Here is a 22004-nt window from a genome sequence, read left to right as displayed (position 1 = left end):
GCCGAATTTTCTCGCGAAGAAAAATTGTGAACGTTCTCGCTAGTTAGATTAGAATTCAATTTAGGCAGGCAATACACCGAGTCACGGTGTCAATCACACAAAACGTTCACCTACCCTAGAGTTCATCATGCTCTAAATGCCTGCAGGCGGCTGGAGTGTGAAACACCATCGCATACTCGCATCGATTGGGCTCGGACGACGAGACGAGCTCATTTGTGATGCCGCATTTGATTGAGATGCTTGCACTCCTCGCCGGACCATTCCAGCACTTCTCTCCGTTGTCGTACAACATGCCGTCATATTTGTTCGACTCGCCATTCCACTTTCCCCACGATCTTCGTATCACAGAAGCGAATAAAAGCGCGATCACTCAACAGGCTTACGAAATTACCCCAAACTCGTTTCTGATCCACCGTGCTTCGATCTCTGCGAGACCTTGTCAAAAGGACACAATTTGTAAGTGTATCTGAAAACAAGTTTAGCACGAGATCAAATCTCTTTTCGCTGAACTCACTCTCTCTCCGTGTATTCGTAGCAGTGACCCTGAAGAGGAAAAAATTCCTCATCCGGTCCCAAATCAACGGACAACTCGTTCTCGACATCCCTACAAACAAGAAGGTCTCAGCACGAGGGTGTATTAAGCGCTTCTTGACGTGCCTCAGCTCCCTTTCTTTCTCTGATTTTTCTTGATCGACTTTGCCATGCTCCTCAGCAGCTTTCGAAGCAGCTACAAACAATTTGTTAGCCTATTGCCATTTGGCACATCCAACATACCATCAATCAATGCTTGGGTTTCATCACTGAAACTGGGCATACCCTCAAGTTCTACACAAAAATTCAAGGTAAGGAGACAAGGTTAAAGTTAATCAGTAAGTGAAAGCAAGGATCAAGAATCCAAAGTTGCCTTCACAGATGCGCACACCTGGAGATTCTACAGGCTTCTCTTCACCACCATTGTCATTATACTCCTCATCGTCGTCCTCGTCGTCGTCATCTTCGTCGTCGTCATCGTCGTCACCATGTTCACTCTCATCAGCGTTGTCTATCTCATCACGTTTGTTCTCGTCACCCTTCTCCTCTTCCGGTTCCTCGCTGGGAGTTTCTGGCGGCTGTGCATCCTCAATATCAGCAGGTGGAGTGTCAGTTGGAGGAACCTAAGGGAATTCCATGCTCGTTTATTTGGAAAATAAATCTCCAGTGTACTAGTCTTTCTCACGTTGTCAGTCTCTTGTGGAGCTGGAGGCGGGAAGACTCTTTTGATTTCGTTCCAAATGTCAGGATAAAAGCTATCGTACTCAACCTGCGTGTTGTTCTTAGTAAATTCCTAGCAAAACGTGTCACGTGAATGTCTCAGTTTATACGCGGAACTCTCAATTACTAGAATTTCTTCTGCATCAACCGTTCCGTCCCCATTGGAATCAAACTCGGTCTTGCTCTGAAATTCAGACAACACCAACCTAATCAAATCCCGAAATAAAATTAACTATGCAAGCTTTGGTATTCATACAATTACATACATGCCATCGCTGTCTGTATCAAGTTGAGTGAACGCTTCATCGGCTTTCTTTTTCTCTATCGCTTCTTGCTCGGCTAAAGTAACCAGTGAAAGAAATCCCTAACTCTACACAATGGGAATAGAAGTGCACCTTTCCATTTGTCTATGTGTTCCTGTTTCGCAGCATCTGCCTGACCCTCCGCTGTTTTCTTGATCTCTTCCAACTTCTCGGCCTCCTGCCTTATTTTATCCAACTCCGTCTTCAGTTCTTCCACCATAGTCTGAAACAAAGTATATAAAGATTTGTACAAATCAGCAGACTGGCACGTCTCTACCTGTCTGTCCTGCTTTTTTTCCTTGCCCGTCTGACTATACTCGAGTCTCATCTCATATCCTTGCTGCTGCTTTTCTCTTTCCCTTCGTCGCTCCTCTCTCTCAACAGCTCCTAAATCCCTATAAAAGCACGCCAGAGATAAATAATAATAATCTAACTTCAAAGCAGCTGTACATACTTGCAATTGTTTGTGCACTGTACAAGCCCAGAATACTCATCCGTAGTGTCGCAGCAGTCTAAAAATACATAATAAAAACTACATAAAAATCTCTCTTCCCTCCCCTATAAAATGAACTCAAATTCGATACTCAGAGCGCCGTGCAAAAACAAATACTAATACTTGCTAAGATGATTCTAAAAATCTTACCGCATATTCCATCGTTCACTCTCGACGAGGGTATGTATTGAGGCCTGTGACCAGCGTTCGTGCAGTGAAATTGTCCTCGGGAACAAGCGGGGGTTCCTATAAGAAGAAACTACTAATGTCGCGTACCTGGTCCCCTCCGATCGAACCTGGCTCGTCTGTTCCGTCTTCGCAGTCGCAATAGTCGTCGTTTACTGAATCGAAATCAATCGTTGCCGAGCCGTCGAGGCACGTGAAGAGTCGCGACGGATCGTAGAAGGATAGTTCTAGGCGAAAAAATCACGCTTTCGTGCACTTCCGCATACGGACTGCTACGCCTACTAGAGATGGCGATGCCACGGAGTCTTTCAGTGCCACAGACGCCGCTGACGAGACTAAATACAACTAGAAAAGTTCTAAAGACGGTCGACATCGTTCTCTAGCAGCGTGCGCTAGGATCGGAACTTGACGTAGCGCACTTCGCTTTCCTTATTTCTCGCAAATTTTAGCTTGGTTGACACTAAAAGTATACGTAGAAATAAAACTAGTTGCCAATATATCACGCATAGTGTCTTATGCCGATTCCTGGGGGCTGGAAGCCAAACTTGCGTGTTTTATTAGCGCGCGTTGCATCCATCTGTTACGTGGCAACGCGGCTGTACACTGTAGAAATGTCGGCCGATCGCTACTCGAAGCTCCAAGAGCGCTACGAATCGATGACCGATCGTCTTCTTGGCTCCGGAAACGCAAACGGAGTCACGGCACCTCCAAAGCCGAAGAAGCGACCCAAATCGACGGCGGAAATACGGTCGCGCGCCACCGAAATCGTCGACGATCACGACAGGCGTCTCAGACTGATCAACGATCACATGTGGCAGCATAGGCAGGAGGGACGCGAGCTGAAACGTCTCGAAATGGACTACACGCGAACGCAGCGCAATTTGAAGACGGCAATGCAGGCGAAAGAGCGCGACGTGGAGAAACGCAAGGCAATCGAAGAGAGACGACTTCTGGAGAAGCAGATGATGTTGCAGCGCTACGAGCAGCACGATTTGCATCAGGCGTTCGATTCGACTCGAACGAAGACGAAAGGGATCGTCGAAGCGACGACGCGAAACAACGAGGCGATAAAGAAGCAGATAAAGGCGACGAACAAGAACGAGTACGCTTTCGAGAAGTTGTGCGAGGCGGTCGATCGAAAGCGAGCCGAAGTGCAGAAGTTGAGCGAGGAGTTTGAATTGAAAATTCGACGCAAGGAAGAGGAGCAGTTTCTCTTGCAGAAAAAGCTCGCCGAAGTGGCGATCACGTTGAACATGGAGGCGCATAAGAAGAGAAAGGAGGAGGCGGATTCGATTAGTCATCGAGCCAAGGAGATGATGAAGGAGTTGAGGGAGAAGAGAAATCGCGAGGATACGCTCGGAGAGGAGAGGCGAAAGGCTGAGCTGGCCGGGAGGCAGTACGAGGAGCGGAAAAAGGAGTTGGCTAAAAATTTGAGACAGGAGAAGGAAAGAATGGAGTTGAAGGGTCGAGAAACTGGACGCAAGTTGGGCGACGTTCGACGAATGTTGGCGAAGAATACGGAAATGCAGACGTTTGCCGTCACGGCGTCGGAGCACGTCGAAGGAACGCGTATGCTGAGCGATATGGAGGAGAAAATGAGGCGAGTGGAGGAGAAGAGAAAGGCTGCGGTCGAGGCAAAAGCGATGGAGGCGATGCAGAAGAATGGGAAGGGTTTTGACGAGTGGGAGAGACGGATGAGCAAGCAGCAGAATGACATAGCACGAAAGGAGCACGAAGATCGAATACGGAGTCTCGTGAAGGACGTCCAACGGCAAGACGAAATCGAGAGAAGGTGAAAGTTCTAGCCTGAGAAGTTTAGTAGCTTACTCACTATTATGTGTAGGCTTTATGACAAGGCCCGTTCTTCTGAGGAGGCTCGTCGTAAGCAGGATCAAATCGTCTGCAAACTCCAAGAGCAGCTCGAAGCGCGCAAGAGAGAGAACGCGAAGAAGCTTCGCGAGTTGGCGATTTCGACTCAGAAAGTAGAAGAGGAATTAAAGCAGAAGATTCTTCGAGAATCAGCCGAGCTATCGAAGACGCTCAGCGAGAAGCAGGAAAGCTTGCGAATGCTCGCTCAGGTACGGTTTCGATCCCAAGAGGAGCGCTATCTTCTCGAGGAAGAAAAACGCGAGCACGATCGCATTCTGCGAATAGAAGAGCGCACCGATTTTGCCGCGTGACTCGTTTCGCTCCTGCTGTCGCTTCCGAGCAGCAGACAGGCTTTTCCAGAACGTATTTATTAGCTACAGTTCCCTTATTACATATTGCTCCTCCTTTGATGTAGTAGGTCCGGGGAGGAGTCAATCGTCGTACACGCAACCACGCGCATCATGCATATATGTAGGAATTAGATGACCAATCGCCCCATTGCCTTGAAAGAAGCGGTGAGAAGCGTTTCAGACCTCCCATAGTCCGCAAGAAATGGCGACCAAGGTGAGCCGCGCACTCCCTAGCGAATTACAGACATGTGTGTTCTGTGGATGAAAGCCGGTGGTCTGCAGTTTTTTGTCGCGCACTAAAGCTAAGTAGATGAAAGCTAACTTTCTCAACCGTTGAATTTCATTCCGCCTACGCCGTTCGCCTTCGAGTGCGCTTGCAATTGATCTGTCTTGTGCAGTACCGTACCAGTGGCGGCGGGGTGGGGTGGCGGCGGGTCCGGTCTCGCTACTGAGTACCGTGGGAGGTCCGAGGAGGAGTCTGCATGCATCGTGCCACCTGCAGAGAATTCGCGGAGTTCGCTTGCAACTATTGTTTGTGCTCTCGGACAGTCGATACCTGTCCCAACCCCACCAAACCATAACAGGACGCTCTAAAGAAAGAAACCCGATGTCTAGTGAAAAGCGCATTGTTGTCATTTTTAGCTCTAGATTGCATTTTAGGATTGGGCACCGGACCTAACGCCATCATATGCATGAAATGGGGACCCAAAGCAAATATTGCAGCGGTCATATCATGATGCTGCTGCACAATCGATCTTGCACTGGAAAGTACCTTCCCACAACGCTTTGCATGACTCACGTTCAGCACACTGCGGGGGTTCTAAGATCCGGTGGTCAGGAACTGTACTGTTACGGGCTCTGATTCTATTATCACAGGCTCTTCTGTACCTATCAACTCTGTTAACATTGCTGTCGCGTGGAGATGCGTACAGTCTGGGGCCGCCGGTTCCGTTCGTCTTCGGCCTGTGCGAGGGATTGGCGCCGAATCCCATCGCTCATCGAGCGGATGCCCAAACGTCTCCGAGCCCCTATGTTGTCACAACAACTGCCGTCGACGGATACGTACCGTATCAAGTATATAACGGTTCGACTCAACACTATATAGACTGAGAATGCGCCGTACGTTTCACGTTCGAATGATTTGCAGTGACTATATCAAAGGCGAACGAATCAACTCCCGATTTTCGCGGCTTCTTTTGCCAAGTTCGGCAAACTAACGGGAGCTCGGGCACCGTCGGTTCGTTCGTCGCTTTCGACACCGAATTGGCCCAGACTTTGCCCTGTACAACGGAAAAAGTGCGAACAGTGCTTCCCTATGACTTCCGTTTTTTTGAGTAATTTCTCTAGGGCGCCGTCGGTCACAAAAGCCCCGTTCAAAAATCGTCAATTTCTGTGTCATGGCAAGCTCCGGGAAAAGGTTACGGGCAACTCTACGCGACGTAAGCCCCAGTCGTATGATCAGAGAGCGACCTATCTGAGAAAAACGCGTTTTTAGGTGTTCCGTCGTGCAGTCAATGATGGTATACTGGGTTCAGATCAAAAGCGCCACCTTTGACGAATTAGACGGACCATCAATGGTGGTGACAAAATTCCATTAATCTTCATATGATTAGAAGCCCAATTCTTTCTTTCATTCTTTCAGCTTCCAACCCCAACCCCAGGCCCAACTGACGAAGACATAGGTTTGCAATGATATAAATAAACGAGAATTACCGGACCCTTGCCATAGAGTTGCAAATCAGAGAATATTTCTTGAAATGGAAAGACGGATTTGAGAACTGGGAAAGAGCCTACAGTCAGTGGGAAGCCGAGCAATGTCCACAAAACGGACAAGCTTGACTCGCTGACTGACTAACTGACTCACCCTCCTGAATGTTTGTGTCTGCATATGACTATACCTTACAATACGATCGAATAAGTGCACAAAGTGAACTGCAGTCTCCGCTAACGTCTCCACGACACGCGCACTCAACACTCAACAAGCAGCCCAAGGAAAGTGAAAAGTGAAAGGTAAGCTCAAACGGACGTGCACGACGCGCGTCACTGCTTTCTAGCGAGAACCATCACTTGCTCGGCCGGCATTTCATCGGGCGTCGGCCGAGTCACCACCTGGACGTCGAGCACCTCGAATCCGGCTCGGCGAACGGCATCGATAATGAATTCCTTATCTTTCACATTGACATCCTTACCGTCGCCGCTGTCGTTGCCCCACGGAAAATCGTACTTCGTCGGCATGTCGGACAAAAGCAGAAACTTACCCGGCTTCAAATAATTTCCCAACTTCTTGACAAATGGAATGTAGTCGCTTGTCACGTGACAAGCGTGACCGACCGTATAATGGCACGAGACGACGTCGTAGGAATGCGGCGCGGCGACGCGAGGATCCGCCGGAGCGTCGAGACGAAGATCTCCAGATATGATATCGCGGATAGACGAACGCACTCGCTCCTGTCTCCGATCGACTTCGTCCGCGGACGGATTCTTTTCGATCGTATTCACGACGTAGCGAAAGACGGACGAACAGTCGAATGCGGACTCGACGTTCTTTTGCCACTTTTTGACGAATTCCAAATTCGCGTCGAGATAGTCGACGAACGTGATGGAATTCACGTGCCTCGCCGCCGATATGAGCGGCCAGACGGTCGGTCCGCCGCCGTATTCCAAGAGGCGAGACGACGCCGGCGCGAGATCGCTTCCTATGCGTTCGTAGTAGCCGTCGAGAACTCGCAGGTTCTCTCGCAGCCGATCCGTTTCCTCGGGATCGCAGCCTTCGTCGAAAGTGCAGTATAAGCGGCAGTATTGTTCTGGATCGAAGCCGTCCATGTTCGCTCTTCGCGTGCGCTAGGATGGCGGCTGGTGGCGGAGAAGAAGAACGGCGACCCCAGTTCGGCTCGCGTCTCTTGCACGACGGCAACGACGTGTTTAAGCACAACGCTTGGGACGACGTCGAATGGGACGACGAGCGCGAGACGGAAGCGCGACGCGCCGTCGAGGAGAACTCGTCGATGTTTCTCAGTCGCGAACAGCGCGACGACTACGAACAAAACAGCGCGCACTACTGGGACAAATTCTACGAGCAGCACCAGAACAAATTCTTCAAGGATCGTCATTGGCTCTTCACGGAATTCTCCGAATTGACCGTGAAGGAGAACGACGCGAGAAAGGAAATCAAATTTTTCGAGGTGGGATGCGGTGCCGGTAATACGGTCTTTCCGATTCTGCGCACAAACTGCGGCGGCGACGACGACGACGCGAATCTCTTCGTTTACTGTTGCGACGTATCGAAAGAGGCCGTCGATCTCGTGACGTCACATGCCGAATACGATTCGCGTCGATGTGCCGCTTTCGTTGCCGACGTCGCCGACGAGTCGACGCCGTTTCCGTTTCCGGAATCGTCGCTCGACGTCGTCATATTGATATTTGTGCTGTCGGCGATCTGTCCGGAAAAAATGCGTCGCGTCGTTGCGCGACTTGCGAGACATTTGAAAGTCGGCGGACGAATTCTGTTTCGCGACTACGGCCGATACGATTTGGCCCAGTTGCGCTTCAAGCCGGGTCGCTGCCTATCGGCTCACTTCTACGCGCGCGGCGACGGCACGCGAGTCTATTTCTTCACGCGCGAGGAAGTGAGGGAGATTTTTTGCGAGTGCGGCGCTGGCTTGGTCGAAGAGCAGAATCTCGTCGATAGACGACTGATTGTGAATAGAGGTAAACGACTTACAATGTATCGCGTGTGGATTCAGGCAAAATTTAGAAAAACATAAAAGAAAAACAACGAATTTTGTCTACTTTAGCTTTTGTAGTGTGACGTATCTTTCCTTGCCTTCGCCTTGGCTTGAGTGATTTATTTTTAGCTTGTCGGCCGCTTCGTGTATCTGCTTCCTCTCCTGGAGGCCAAGGGAAGACGGGAAGTGAAGGTGAGTACAGTTGGGCATGGACTTGAATCCACGGACTAAGGAGAGTAGCTCCTTCGTATTGCCGTGATGCAGGAGAACTTTCTTCGTTTGCGATGACGGTAGGTAAGCTTCCACAGACAGATAAATGCCTCCCGCGTTTCGACTGAAGCCGAGAAGCTCGTCCCAAAAGCTCTTGAGACACAGAGAGACTCTTTTCACGATTGCTTCGCTATCGTCGACGTGAAAAGAAACGAGGTTGGAAAGCGCGTGACTGGGATGTATGAGAAATCCATCGGTGAGCATTTTTCGAATGTAGGAGCCAAGACGAGCCTCAACAAACGTTGCCATCTTCCAGTTATGCACCGAATCGCAAGAATCAAATTTGAGATCGACTTGAGCGAGCGACGGATTTCGAATAGGAACGAGTAGTTCCTCTACCGATTCCGCGGTGAGTTTCTTCTCTCGAAAATATTTCACGCCAAACGAAATTGCTGACCGAATATCAGGAATGTAGTCTTCCGGCACGAATTCCATAAAGAGCCGAGCCCACTCCTCTTTTCCCAGTTGGTCGCAATACTTCAGAAAGTGGATAAAAAGCGCGTCTACCGTCTCGTGTGCGAGACTCTGCTGTCGCTCTTGAAGAAATCCGACGAGGAGCTTGAGAACGTGGAAAGTTCTAATGCAGTGAAAAGCGTTGCCCTTTAGCCACCGAGACTTTAAGTAGCAGCAGAGCATATCGGTCAGGCAAACCGCCTCGTCACCAGTCAGCTCCCGTTTGGATAAAAGGTCGTTGAGCTGACGCAGAAACACGGGCCCGGTCAGGGCAGTCTGACTCGCTTTGTCCCCACTTTTCACCGATTCTATGACAGTTCCGAGGCTCGGTGAAGTCTTTAGAATGGAAACGGGAACAGCGGCGAAAACGACGTCTAATTCAACGGGCGAAGACTCGGTGAAAAAGCACTGGACTTTGAGTCGCGGACATCGCGAACTGTGAGCAACGTAGGTGAACGCGAAACCCCTTTCCTTTAGAGCCGTCTCCAATTGAATAGCACAGTCTTTGTGATTCATGTGATGCGGAGCGAGAAGGCACAGGTCGCAGTCCGATTTTCGACCAAGAGGACACGATCCGAATTCCAATGCGAGAGACGTCGGATCCTCCAAGTCGATTTTCAGAACTTTTTGCCACGCGTCAGATACAAATCGAATCGCTGATCGAGTCGCTTTTCTGTACGCCGGATCAGGAAGAACTCCTCGCTTCGACAGAACGTCTCGGATAGAAGACGTAGTCTTAATAGGTGGAATTTTCGTTGCGTCAGAAATTAGGAATTCAATGCTGGACGTTTCTCTGGCAAGTCGATGAAATCCAGCCAAATTTTCAGACGAGTCGTCCCAGATGAAAACCGTCTGCACACCGGGAAATTCTTTGATTAAATTTTGAATTTCCTTCACCTTGTAATCCGTCCCACTATCTCCCGAATGTTTAGTGATTAGGCGATCGGGAAAGAGGCCAAAATCGTTCAGGACGCAGCGAACAGCTGTCTCGACGCGGCGAATTCGGGCCGTCAATACAACAGTGAACGACCCAGCTCGACCACAATGAGAATAATACTCGGCTAAAGCCGGGCCTGGACGAGTAACCAAAGGCGGAAGGAGAGATTCGACGTGACCGAGAAATCCCGGGTAAGGCCACTTTTGCCCCGTTCCTCGCTCGTATTCTCGTCGTCCTTCATCGGGATCAGGAGTGTTGAACAGTGTCGAGTCAAAGTCAAAGATGAAGAGCTGATGAACGGGAAGATCGCTGCGTTGTGGCCACATATCGTCGTCGTTGTCTTGCGTTTGACGGCTGAGAATGAGTTCGACTTCCTTGGAATCGGTCACAAGTCGGGACGAGTGTCCGTGAGCGGGTCCCACCATTGCGCCGACGGTTCCGTAAAGAACCAAATCGCTCTTGTCAATCGGATGAAAGGATTTGGTCCAATTGAGCAACAGGTCGTTTGCCTGCTTCGGCTTTGCGCCCGGTCCGGTCGATATCGTGACGTGTGGGATGAGATTGGCGACAGTCAGTTGATTGTTTTTCGGCTCGACGACGACAGCTTGGACTCTTCCATCATCAGCCGATCCCAGCACTTGAACGCAGGCCTCTTTTCCAATCAGCGCCAAATTGACGTCGTCGCGACGGGGATGAAATACCAAAGTCATGTGGCTGGCGTAGACGGTCTCGTGGCAAGGCGGTACGCACGAAAGCAGAGCCGATCGAGACTCGGAATCGAGGAAGACAGCCGTATAGAGAACGATGTCGGCTGGGCTCGACGCCAGAGACGAATCGTTCAAAATTTCGCGAAGATAATCGTCGTCCTGCGTCCGATGTTCGTCGACGAGAACGGCCCGGGGATCGGGCTCCCATTCCTTCCACATTCTCACGCACGCGTCCATGGGAACGCGGTGGACGTTTCGCCGCACGAAACGTCCAAGAGACGCCTGATCCGGACACGAAACTTCCACGACTTTCGTCTCGTATCCCGTCACTCGTCCCAGCATCATATACGCTTCGTATTCCCACAGGTGACCGTTCGTATTGTCAATGATAATCAGGGGACAGTCGCTGTCAATTAGCTCGACGCATTTCGTGAAGCAGCGACGATGAACGTCGCTGAGACGATTCGGATCGAAATGATATCCCTGAGGCGAATATCTGAAATCGTCGGCATTGCATATTCCAGCTTGGGAGTCCACGTCAAGCGCCTTTGCCACCGTCGACTTTCCGCTTCCGGGTAGCCCTCGCAAAACAACCAGACGCTTTTCGTTGGAGAATCGAAGAAGCGACGTCAGACGATCGTGTGCAGCCCACACGTCTTCGACGACCCGCGATTTGAGTCCGCTTTTCACTGCATCGAGATTTTCCTTCGACGATTTCAGCATCGTCCGAGGAATAGCCGGATGCAAGTCGCTCAAGCAATTTCGCACCGTGTGATATCTCGGGTAAAATCCGTCGTCTTCCTTGGGAGCAGTCACAGGGCAAAGGTGCATGCATTCCGCGCGTTGGCACCCGAACGTTTTCTCCGTCAAGTCCTGATAAACGCCACGTTCAATCGACTTCATATTATACTGACGACACATGGGACGCGACAATTTGACCAGAGTTACGTGAGGACTAAACGGCGTATAATTTCCAGGAGTAGCGATCGAAGCCAAGCCAAGTTTCTGCACGAGAAGAGACGAAAATTGACACAGAGCACGCTGTTGCTGAGGAGCCGTATGCAAGACGCGGTTCCTAAAGTGATGCACGCCTTCGAACTTGAGCTCCTTGTCGCGACTCAGCATCGATATCATCTGCAGCTGAAGATCATTCATAACCCGCTTGACGACCTCCATTTCTTTATCGTTGTTGATTCTCAGCATTGCTAGAGTGAGATGCAAAGCGGTGGGAGGCAGGCAGCCATCCACGAGCCGAGAATCAAGATTGCACAGATGTTTTTGAAAGGACTCGGCCTCGGCTTGAATGAGTGGATTGCTTATGGGAATGCAAATGAAGTGAGTTGGCCTATTGCTTGCGTCATAGTGCTTCTCTTTTTCTTCTTCCTTCACTTTTTCACTCTCGTTCTTGGTATTTTCCTTTGGGTGCTGCTTGTCGTATTCCTCTATGACGTCGCCAATCGTTTTGCCCGTTCCTCGCGAACCGAAGACGTCGTCGATTTGAGTCGCCTTGTTCCACACGATGACGTCCTTGTATTTGAAATATTGGATGCGATGCTGGGGAATGGCCAACACCGATTGGTCGACTGAGGCTAGATCTTCCCAACAGAAAGCGGCAAACGGTTTCTCGATGATTCCAACAAATCGATCTAAGTACCCAATGCAGAAATGCTCGGACTGAAGATCGGGATCCCACATGATTCTCGATATGACGTCAGATGCTTGTTTCATGGGCTTTTTCTTCTCGGTGCGCTCTTCCTTATCTTTTTCTTTGACCACTGCCGATTTCTTCTTCACTGCAGTCTGTTTCTTGGGTTGACTCTCTTCGGACGACGAGGATCGTACCAACTCTTGAAATAATTGGACTAATTCAAGAGCCATCGGACTTCCAGCCAGTTTCCGAGCTTCGGAATCAAGCTGCTCCGTCCAGCTATCACTGCAGTCGCTTCCATTGACAAAAACCTGAGCAGGAGTTGCAGGATAGCCATCTGTGCGAGAGATGGAAAAAAAAGAATATGGAAAAAGTGGCCCTTGCAGATGATCTACGAAATCTCTGCCTACCGGGGAAGGTGATTTGCAGCCAGGCTTTGCTTCCCTGTGGCCGGATTCGGCACGAGGTTTGGCTGTCGTCCTCGAGTTGAAGAAATTCGCCCGCGCCGGGAAACATGGAAGTCAGCATCTCCATTTCGGGTTTCCACACGTCCGAGTCTTTCTCTTCCATCGTCAGGTGTCCGAAGAAGCAGCTTGTTGTGGTAAAATCGTCTCGCTACGACGCCTTATAATCCACGCAATGCAGCACCTTGCCCGTGGGTTGTGCAATCGCTGTAGCGTGCGTTATACTTTTCGGCGGATTTTTTCTCGCTACATCCTACAACGACAAAATGAATCGTCATTAACAAGGTAAAGAAGATGTTGCTGGGTCAGACAGCCCCCCTTAGTCTTGCGGCGGTGGCATCACGGATTGTAGAGTCTACTCTACAATCCGTTGTAACGTCTCCTGTGGCTACATTGGCTACATCAGTCCGTCGCCGTAAGACCACTGTACAGCGTCGTTAGATGTGGTCGAGAATTCTCCGAGTCGCTCTTTTCCTGATTTTCTTCTTTGCTTCAAGAGCTGTCACGGTTTCAGGTACACTGTACTACACTACTGTACTACTTACTACCGTCCCCGTACAGCAAGAACTTTTAACGCTGTACATGCATAAAAGTCAGAGCGCAAATACTAAATACCTAAAGTCTATTTTATTTTTTCGCGTGAAATCAATAAGCCGTATAATCGTAAAGCGCAGTAATTCAGTCTTTATCCTCGCGTGAATGAATTTTCTTGACGTCACAATAGACTATGGCGTTGCCGATCAACCGTATCTGATTGATATATATAACCCTGTCAAGATAGAAGCGTCAAGCATCTTGGAGCGACACGGAATCCGATTCATTCCCGAATGGAGTATTGACAGAGTGAGCTCCCGCCACGGTTTCAATTGCTTCATATCGCAGCGCGAACGGAATCCCTGGTGGAGAATGGACCTGGGCTACATACGGGAAATTCATGAAATCTGGGTGTTCCTACGAAAGGACGACACATTTTTGCCGGACGTAAAAATAAGTGAAATGGCAGACGTCATTGCTTACGTGGACAACAATTCAGACACGATGCATGGACCGCACGTAAAGTGCGGCCTAACCGATTCAAGCGCCAGGTTTGCAAAATTTGGCAGACTAATGTACTTCCAGTGCGGTAGTCTCTTTGGACGATACGTGCATATTGTAGTAGATTCTACTCTGAACGTCTTTCTTGCGATGTGTGAGATCTACTTCTATATTGAGAGTAAGTGACAATAAATATTTGAAAAGCTAATACAACTAAAATTTTATGTAGAGGTTTCGGGTTTCAACATAACAACCAAATTTGAAGACGACCTGTCTTACACGTCTGAGTTCGAAGAGGATCCGACGAAGCCGTGGAGCTTACTTCTTGACGCCGACGTCAATACGTGCGGAACTGCGAAAGAGCCGACTGTACTGAGCGAAGTCTCTCTTCTCCTTCCCCAACCGATTCTCATCTTAAGCATGTCCATTTACGTTTCGACGAAACCGTTTACGCAAGCTTACGAGATGTATGTGGGCTCTCACCGGACCGGTCGGTTCGAAGACAATTATTGGCGCCTACGCAAATACGGGCAAGTGAACGAGTTTAAAGCCGAATACACGGTCTCCTCCGTATACTTTGCCACGACCCTCAATTTTCGGCTCAGAGGGTTCGAACCGACCTCTATATCTTTGTGCAAATTTCAAGTGGAATTACAAGGTAGGCATTGAGAGCAATTAAGAAAGCAATATATTTTTCAATTAATTACGCTCTTCATATATTTAGAAAGATATGAAGATATATACAGTGGGGTGATGGCGACGGCTCGGAACGAACTCCACACTTCCTCTTTGGCAATGAAAGCAATCGACGGCAGTCTTCAGACGTCTCCGTACGCCTGCTTTAGATCCTTCAAACAAGCGAATACGTGGTGGCGAACGGAGTTCAAAGAGGTGCGAAAGATCAGCTACATCGTCATCACGCCGCTCCCGGACGCGAATGCCCTGCGCGAGATGGACGGATTCGACGTTTACGTCGGCAACGAGACGATGCGTCGACCTCGAGACAACGTTCCGTGTCGACTCTCGCCAATGGTTCATCCTCTCTCGTCGGGACACGTTGTGACCGAGATGCGAGTGACGTGCTTCGGTCAAGCGAGCGGCAAATTTGTCTACGTTGTGTCTTCGAATCGATCGACGTCGCCCACGCCGTCGCTGTCGCTGTGCGAAGTTCGCTTTTATGACTGCGACGGTATGGAATGGATTGGGTACGACGTCATCTAGCGATTTTTCTTAGGATTTGACTCTGACCTGACGAAGACGAGCGTCGACACGTCGATAGACAATGATAAGGAGACGATATTTCGCTGCTCGGCGACGGGATGTCCTCCACCGAGTATCGAGTGGAGTCGTCCGAATGGAGGAATGGTCAATATGACGCGTCACGATCAGAGCGGTGTCAATGTGACGAGCGAAATTACGGTGCGAGGAAGCAGGATCGACGAAGGCGCGTACACGTGCACGGCCTACAACGGCGGAGCGACCAATTCTTCGGCGACAATGAATCTGTTTGGTCCGTATAAAAGAATGAGAGATTATGCACGTATAGATATATTTTTTTGCTTTTAGTCTATCCTTTCATTATTATCAGTCCGAGGAACGTCAGTGCGCTTCCCGGCCAAGTCGTCTCGTTGAAATGCTCGGCGGGAGGATATCCGCTTCCTTCGATCTCGTGGACGTCGGAGCCGGAAGGTGCGTTCACGATCGCTTCGTCGTCCGCGTCGTCGATCGCCGTGACGAGTACGATCGACGTCGTCCTCGCGAACAGCAGCAACGCATTGGCAACTATTTGGTGCACGGCTAGCAACGGTCTAGCAAAGAACGCAACCGTTCAGTCTCTCGTTTCAGGCAATACCAACTGGGGGGGAGGATGTAGTTAGGCTATAGCCTTAGCTTACTTTTCAGGAAAGACGCGCGTACGCGTGAAGAGCGTGTACGGACGAGTGGGAGACACGTTGAGTTTGTTCTGCAACGCGAGCGGAGCCGAAGCGCGCTTCATCGAATGGTACAAAGGCGCGCAGGCACTAAACGGAACGACGTTTACGCGAACTCCGCTCGGAGTGGAGAGCACGCTGACGCTCTCCGACGTGCAACTCAGCGACGGCGCGGACGATTACTATTGCGAAGCGGGTCGTGCCGGCTATCTTCACACTATTTCGTCGGCTCGAGCAACAGTGGGTGGTAAGAAAAAAATTGGGGCTGATTTAATTAAATTAATGGTGGCTGGAGGTTGATTTTTATTTTTATTCGTCAGTTCTTGGTGAAATCGTTTCGTTTCCGAGTCAATCGCTCGATCGCGGTTTGTCGACGTCGGTCGAGTGTACCATTACGGCGGCACCGCGACCGACGAGCGCTCAGGTGCGAGTCGAGGGAAACGTCGTCGCCAACCTAAATCAAACGCATTCGTCGACGAACGAATGGACGATTTCCTATCCGATTCCTCTAGTGACGGTGAAGAAGGGAGCCGACTATACTTGCGTTGTCACAATGGGTCCTCGAATCAACATCAGTGCGCTGGCACAACTTGCGGGTAAATATATATTATATATATGTTTGAGTCGAGAGTGTATTTGCAGTTCGATCTGTTCTATTCGGTCAACCCCAGTCGACGTTATTGGAGAGAGGACTGACGAAGATACTGACGTGCAGTGCAACGGGTTATCCTATACCGACAATCACGTGGCAGAGAACGATAGGAGACAGGTCAACGAACGTGAGCGCCAGCGAAGCTATTGACACGGCGTCGCGCGAAAAGACGAGCATTGTAACGCTCTTCGGCGAAAAAGTCGACCAAGGGGGAGTCTATCAGTGTCGGGCATATAACTCCGCTCCCGGAGACACGCTTAAGATTTCCTTGTCTGCAATTGTTACAGGTAGAGAGAGTGACGGCGGAATTGCTAGCTATCTCATAATGTCGGGGTTCCTATAGTGAAACCCTTCCTCGCGGTACCTTCGTCGAGTCTCGTTGGAATACGCGGCGAGACGGCGTCGTTGGTGTGCCAGGCGGCCGGAACTCCGTTGCCGACAACCAGTTGGTCGTTTCGCGGTCAAGAGGTGCGGTTCGGCGTTCACGAGACGTACGCAGCCGCAACGATCAGTACGCTTAATCGGACGGCCGTCGACGCGATGAAGGACGGCGGTGTTTACGAGTGTCGCGGGCAAAACAGCATCGGAAATGCGGAGCCAATCAGCATCACGCTAAAATGTAGAATGCAAAAGTATCTGTGTTTTCTATTTGCATACGTACAGGTATTGCTTTTAGTTTATCCGCACGTTGCTGTTGGACCTGAGAGCCAGGAGGTGTCCTACGGGAAGAAGCTCGTTCTCACGTGCCTAGTGACGGCTTATCCGGCATCTCAGTTCTCTCCCATTGCGTGGCACAAAAACAATCAATCCGTATCGTCTTCGCTTGTTGTAGATTGGATCGATCCGGAGAACGACACCTTTATCAGAAGTACGTTGACGATAGACGGCGCGAACGTGAACGACGGAGGTAACTATACGTGCCTCGACAACGAATCTCCTCGTCCGGCTTCTGTCATAAGTAAACCGGTTTTTATTTGCACTCTTCTTCGATGAATTCAATTTTTCTGCTGTAGTCGGAAGTCGGTTTGTATCGGATCCTCGCGATGCAGCTGTCCTGGAAGGGACGACGGTTTCATTGACGTGCGAAATTATTGGATATCCGCCTGGCTATATTGTCTGGCAAAAATCAAATGACAGCATCGTATATGAAGACGTCTCTTTGGGCGGCAACGTCAACCAAGTCGACAAGCAAATATCGCAGTCTAGACAGAGTACCCTCACGATAAAGGGAATACGGCGATCGGACGGAGGTCGCTATCGGTGTCGTAGTCGAAGATTCTACTCGCGTTCAGCCGAAATGGACATTCACTGTAACGACATTTACTTTGTTGAAATTATAGCTAATCGGCGTGTTTAGACTTGCCGTCTATTCTCGAGGATTCCGTCTTTGGAAGTCTTCTCGTCGATTCGGGATCGTCTTTCAATATGTCGTGCACTGGCGACGGAAATCCGATTCCCACCTTCCACTTTTACAAGACGTCACTGACTCCGCCTTATCTGACGAGAAGAATTCAAAGTGACGACGTCGATCATGAATTGTCTCTCTCTTCCGACGGCAAGACGGCGACTCTGAACGTTTCGAACGTGGTGACGGCCTATTCCGGCAATTACTTCTGCCGAGTCCTAAATCGCTACGGTCACGTTGACTCCGGCAGATTAAAAATTCAAATTATTGGTTACAGTGTAGAGAAGTGTTGTTTTCTTTGTAAAATAATGTTGTCTATATAGGTCCTCCTTCGGGAATTTATCCGGCTGTCGTGACGGCGATCAGAAAGACTGCGTCGAGTGTTACGTTTAGTTGGGCGGCGCCGTATGACGGGGGCAGCGCTATTCTCAACTACACCGTCAGTTTCAAGAAGGAAGAAAGTTCGAGCAATTACACATTTCTGACTGCAGTCGATAACGCGACGTTCGTCGCAACGATATCTCGTCTCAGAGTATTTACGACTTATTTGGTTCTCATTGTCTCTTCAAACGAGCTCGGCGAAGCGCAGGGAACAGTACCTGCGGCAGTAAAGACAGAGCCTGGAGGTACGTCATCAGCATTTTTGTTTTCTGCAAGGCGACCTAAGGGTCTTCTAGTTCCGTTGGCTCCTCGCAATTTTACAGCCGAAGTATGGAATTCCACGTCAGTGTTTGCGCAATGGGAACCGCCGCTATCCGAAGAGAACGGTATCATTCGGTATTATCGCGTCTACTACGAGCGCGAGGGGGAAAGGGTGCCGTCGCCGCCGTACCAGCAGTTTATTCGCAATAGCACGTCGGGGTTCCTTTTGGAATTGGAATCGTACGTTCGGTTTATTTTACATATGAGATCCGTGAACGAATGGGAAGATGGTACGCAGTTGGAGGGGCCCCCAAGCGGTAATCAAACAGTGACTACATTTGAGGACGGTAAAGTGGCGATCTACTTGCTTTCTTAAATTAATTGACAAATCTGCTTACAGCTCCCACTGCTCCACGAAATGTGAGGGGAGTAGCAATTGCGGGTAGTACGACGATGAGAGTTGAGTGGAGGGAGCCCGATCCTCCAAACGGCATCATTCGAAAGTATACAGTTTACTATCAGAATAAAATTGGAGGCGTGACGTTGAGCAAAGACGTCACGGGAGATACATTGTCTGCCGTGTTAGACAGTCTTGCTGTTTACACGACGTACATCATTCAGGTCCGTGCATCCACAGAGACGCGGTCTAGATACTTGTCATATCTGACTCAGGTTCAGGCACATACCATTAAACCGGGCCAACTCAGTCACCCGGTGGAGGGTACAACTAGTCAAGGGCGTACGTCAAATTCTTTGTTTTGTTGCTGCGAATTAATTTCCTTTTTTGTAGTACCCAGTGCTCCCCGTCGTCTCGCAGTAACTGGCAATAGCACGACGACTGTGTCGCTCGAGTGGATGGCGCCTGCTACTCCTCGAGGCATTATTACTCAATACACTGTGAAAACACTGAACGCGTACTTTCATCCGAGGTCTTTGACTTGATTTTTGTCTAGGTTTTCTACTCGGGAAATAAGACGTACAGTGGCCTTGGCAAAAAGATGGAGACGTTCTCAACGAAATCAAGTCAAGACGTCAGACCGCCTCTCACGGCTTATACAGTGAATCGTTTGGCTCCGAATACCGAGTGGACTTTCTTCGTGACTGCAAGCACCGCTGGAGGAATGGGAAACGGAAGCGCGACAGTGATAGGGAAAACGATTGCTACTGGTATAGTATTCGCGCAAAACAGACTCGTCGTCGTAAAATAGTGCTGATGCTGCCTATAGGGTCTTTCGAAGTTTATTTGCCACCAGTTGATCCTTCAAAATCTACGAGAACGACGGCGACGCTCACTTTGATCGAACCGTCAGAAGAGAACGGGGAAATTGGGTATTGCTCTCCCTCTTTTCTATAGCATTGCCTAATGACGTTCTTGCTTAGCCAAATTGACGTCTTAGCCGCGTCGTCTCTCTCTGGCATTGCAAATTTTGAAAAATACAAAGGAAACAGAACGTACTCTCCTGACTTGCCTGTCGAAACGATCTACGTGGCAGCTAGTTTTGAATCTCTCCAATTTCTCCCAACTGAATTCGTCTTGGGAACAGGGCAAACGGTCAATGGCTATGTCAATGGGCAGTTGAGGTCAGGCATGACGTATCAATGTGCACTTCGCGTGTACAGCGCTGTCAACGACTCCAGTTTCACAATCAGCAATACGCAGACGATTGGTAAGATACGAAACAACGGAACCAATCTCCCTCCTAACTTACGCGTGTCGTGTAGCGACGTCAGGTGCAAACGAAGGAGACGGTCAAGGTATAACTCTATTTGAGTCAAAAAGCGGGGAACTAAATAAACTATATCAATAGTGTGCAGACACCTTCTTTTGGCCCTTGGCTCTGGCCTCGGCGGACTGTTCCTCGGTCTCGTTGTGACCGGCATCGTTCTTTACGTGGTGAAAGGTGATCGACTAAACGCTTCACGGTAATCCTATTGCCCACATCCTGGAATGATTACGTCACGCACGAAGCTAATTTAAAACAGCTAATCAAACCTAATCAATAACGTCAGGTGAAAATTTCCTAATAACACTATTGATTATTTGCCGTGTGAAGTATTGAGCTGACACCTCGTTTTCTCTTTGAGACCTACAATTCAGAAAGTGGCATACACACAGAGTCCAGTGCCCTGTTATCAAACACTTTGCAGCTCAAACCAAACGGCAAAAAGCCCTTCATTGATCTAACGAATGAAACCCCATACCCATGTACCCCTACACTTTCAGCGGACGCAAGCCAAGTTTAGCTCTGAGTTCGTTCGCTTCGCGAATTTCGCGCTGTTCATCACCGCCGTCGTCATCAGCCGCCTTCTTCTTCTTGTTCTTCTTTTTCTTTTCCTTCTCTTTCTTTCGGCGCCCGTCATCGCTGTCGCCGGCACTGCGCGACCTCGATCGAGCGCGAGGCGATCGCGAACGACGACGACGACGACGACGCCGTTCGTCATCGTCGTCGCGATGTCGATGCCGACTTCGTCGCGGAGATCGGGACCGAGAGCGCGATCGCCGTCTTCGGTGACGATCTGAACTTCGGCTTCGACTTTGACGCCTGTGACGACGCGGTGATCTGGACCGACTTCGATGACGCTGTCGTCTAGGATGGAAGAAAGCTTCCTCGCAGCATACGTATGTGCGCGCGTGCTCTTACCGATGTGGCGAGTTGGATCTGTTTTCGTCTTCCTTTGAACTGCTTGGCTCCTGAAAATTGCTGTAACTAACACTTTCTCATTTTTTTCGTTTTTAAAAAACTGACCTTTTTCTCTTCCTCTTCCTCCTCTTCATCTGATTCAATGTCAAGGTCGCCTTCTAGAGCTGACATCTGCAGTAAAAAAAACAGCAACGTTAGATTCTGTTTCATTGTATAGTGATTTTATACCCGGGGTTCCAAGCGCTCGTCCTGTTCCAATACGTATCGTCTCTAGAAGTCCGCTTTTATATTATTTCCTGAGAAATTCTCTACACTAATCGCTCACCTGAATTCGAGGCAAAATGACGTCGCACGTCCTTTCGTTGTGCAGCAATTCGTCAACAAATTCGTCCATGTGAACAAGCTCAAAATCTTATAAAGAAAAAAAATCAAAAATTGATACAGGTATCGATTCCTGTTTTTCTGAACTGACTTCCATCTCTCTTTCGCCTTTTCAGTTTTCGATAATCGTTATAGAGCGGCTCCAAATATTTGTAGCAATCCATCGCCGTGCCGGCAAGTCGCAAATAGAAGGCACCCAAAGCACGAACATATCTATTAATTAATTAATTAATATAGCTTACTCTACGTCATCAACTCTCCTCAATTATTCTTACTTATATTCGTCATTTTTTATAAACTCGACTACAATTTCCTTATCGGGCTGAATTTGTAGCATTTTTAACGACAGGCATAGAAATGGTGTGGGCTTGATATTTCCGGCAAAAACACCGCCAATGTGGTCCAGAGCGACTGCCTTGTCAACGAGGAGTTCGGCTACAAATGCGTATGCTTCGTCGATAGAGAGAAAAAGTGAGTTCTGTACCGGTTAGAGCGAAGCATTCCTCTTTCCAGTATTTCGATTCGTATATTCGCGTTCGTATGATCTTTTCGACGAGATATTGCGGATTGGTGCCCTTCACCGTGTCGGCATACTTCATCGTTCGATTCGCCATGGCGACAGAACGCGAGAAATTCGACGCGACAGTCGGGAAGTCGAATT

The 22004-nt window shown here is 49.3% G+C and overlaps 8 protein-coding genes across 9 annotated transcripts; 4 read left to right on the top strand and 4 right to left on the bottom strand.

Annotated features, from left to right (window-relative positions):
- Positions 1-39: 39 nt before the first annotated feature.
- On the bottom strand, positions 40-2638 carry LOC136190172 (glucosidase 2 subunit beta-like). The gene is made up of 15 exons (XM_065978266.1): positions 2515-2638; positions 2343-2459; positions 2197-2292; positions 2008-2065; positions 1831-1948; positions 1647-1776; positions 1518-1590; positions 1379-1457; positions 1217-1324; positions 923-1154; positions 775-825; positions 658-727; positions 515-604; positions 392-466; positions 40-335 (listed from the first exon to the last, which is right to left on the bottom strand). Exons 1-15 carry the CDS (start codon positions 2603-2605, stop codon positions 116-118), a joined length of 1608 nt encoding a protein of 535 aa, XP_065834338.1. The 5' UTR covers positions 2606-2638; the 3' UTR covers positions 40-115.
- Positions 2639-2822: 184 nt separating this feature from the next.
- On the top strand, positions 2823-4551 carry LOC136190174 (trichohyalin-like). The gene is made up of 2 exons (XM_065978268.1): positions 2823-4024; positions 4076-4551. Exons 1-2 carry the CDS (start codon positions 2844-2846, stop codon positions 4410-4412), a joined length of 1518 nt encoding a protein of 505 aa, XP_065834340.1. The 5' UTR covers positions 2823-2843; the 3' UTR covers positions 4413-4551.
- On the top strand, positions 4525-6383 carry LOC136190187 (putative defense protein 3). 2 transcript variants are annotated; one of them, XM_065978286.1, is made up of 7 exons: positions 4525-4665; positions 5328-5535; positions 5599-5747; positions 5799-5890; positions 5947-6028; positions 6094-6133; positions 6181-6383. In XM_065978286.1, exons 1-7 carry the CDS (start codon positions 4654-4656, stop codon positions 6288-6290), a joined length of 693 nt encoding a protein of 230 aa, XP_065834358.1. In that variant the 5' UTR covers positions 4525-4653; the 3' UTR covers positions 6291-6383. The 2 variants fall into 2 exon arrangements, with proteins under 2 accessions (XP_065834358.1, XP_065834357.1); XM_065978285.1 differs by having other exon boundaries at positions 5947-6031.
- LOC136190185 (nicotinamide N-methyltransferase-like) lies at positions 6325-7616 on the bottom strand. Its single transcript, XM_065978283.1, has one exon. It carries the CDS (start codon positions 7272-7274, stop codon positions 6492-6494), a length of 783 nt encoding a protein of 260 aa, XP_065834355.1. The 5' UTR covers positions 7275-7616; the 3' UTR covers positions 6325-6491.
- Positions 6444-8304, top strand: LOC136190180 (tRNA N(3)-methylcytidine methyltransferase METTL2-like). Its single transcript, XM_065978277.1, has one exon. The coding sequence runs from the start codon at positions 7298-7300 to the stop codon at positions 8213-8215; it is 918 nt and encodes a 305-aa protein (XP_065834349.1). The 5' UTR covers positions 6444-7297; the 3' UTR covers positions 8216-8304.
- Positions 8130-12862, bottom strand: LOC136190154 (uncharacterized). The gene is made up of 2 exons (XM_065978233.1): positions 12602-12862; positions 8130-12528 (listed from the first exon to the last, which is right to left on the bottom strand). Exons 1-2 carry the CDS (start codon positions 12759-12761, stop codon positions 8237-8239), a joined length of 4452 nt encoding a protein of 1483 aa, XP_065834305.1. The 5' UTR covers positions 12762-12862; the 3' UTR covers positions 8130-8236.
- Positions 12863-12909: 47 nt separating this feature from the next.
- Positions 12910-21096, top strand: LOC136190153 (cell adhesion molecule DSCAM-like). Its single transcript, XM_065978232.1, has 23 exons — positions 12910-13169; positions 13380-13868; positions 13920-14348; positions 14415-14879; positions 14925-15200; positions 15257-15535; positions 15593-15868; positions 15942-16217; positions 16264-16560; positions 16617-16892; positions 16950-17231; positions 17287-17583; positions 17631-17948; positions 18002-18304; positions 18356-18667; positions 18721-18941; positions 18993-19059; positions 19111-19217; positions 19274-19487; positions 19547-19649; positions 19701-19987; positions 20043-20075; positions 20129-21096. The coding sequence occupies exons 1-23, from the start codon at positions 13097-13099 to the stop codon at positions 20245-20247; spliced, it is 5799 nt and encodes a 1932-aa protein (XP_065834304.1). The 5' UTR covers positions 12910-13096; the 3' UTR covers positions 20248-21096.
- On the bottom strand, positions 20399-21996 carry LOC136190177 (pre-mRNA-splicing factor 38A-like). Its single transcript, XM_065978272.1, has 8 exons — positions 21828-21996; positions 21619-21778; positions 21435-21556; positions 21288-21373; positions 21191-21232; positions 21068-21133; positions 20963-21012; positions 20399-20908 (listed from the first exon to the last, which is right to left on the bottom strand). Exons 1-8 carry the CDS (start codon positions 21955-21957, stop codon positions 20533-20535), a joined length of 1032 nt encoding a protein of 343 aa, XP_065834344.1. The 5' UTR covers positions 21958-21996; the 3' UTR covers positions 20399-20532.
- Positions 21997-22004: the final 8 nt, after the last annotated feature.

Source organism: Oscarella lobularis, chromosome 8 (assembly GCF_947507565.1).
Source record: "Oscarella lobularis chromosome 8, ooOscLobu1.1, whole genome shotgun sequence".
NCBI classification, from domain to species: Eukaryota; Metazoa; Porifera; class Homoscleromorpha; order Homosclerophorida; family Oscarellidae; genus Oscarella; species Oscarella lobularis.
This window is presented reverse-complemented; position numbering and strand designations above follow the sequence as displayed.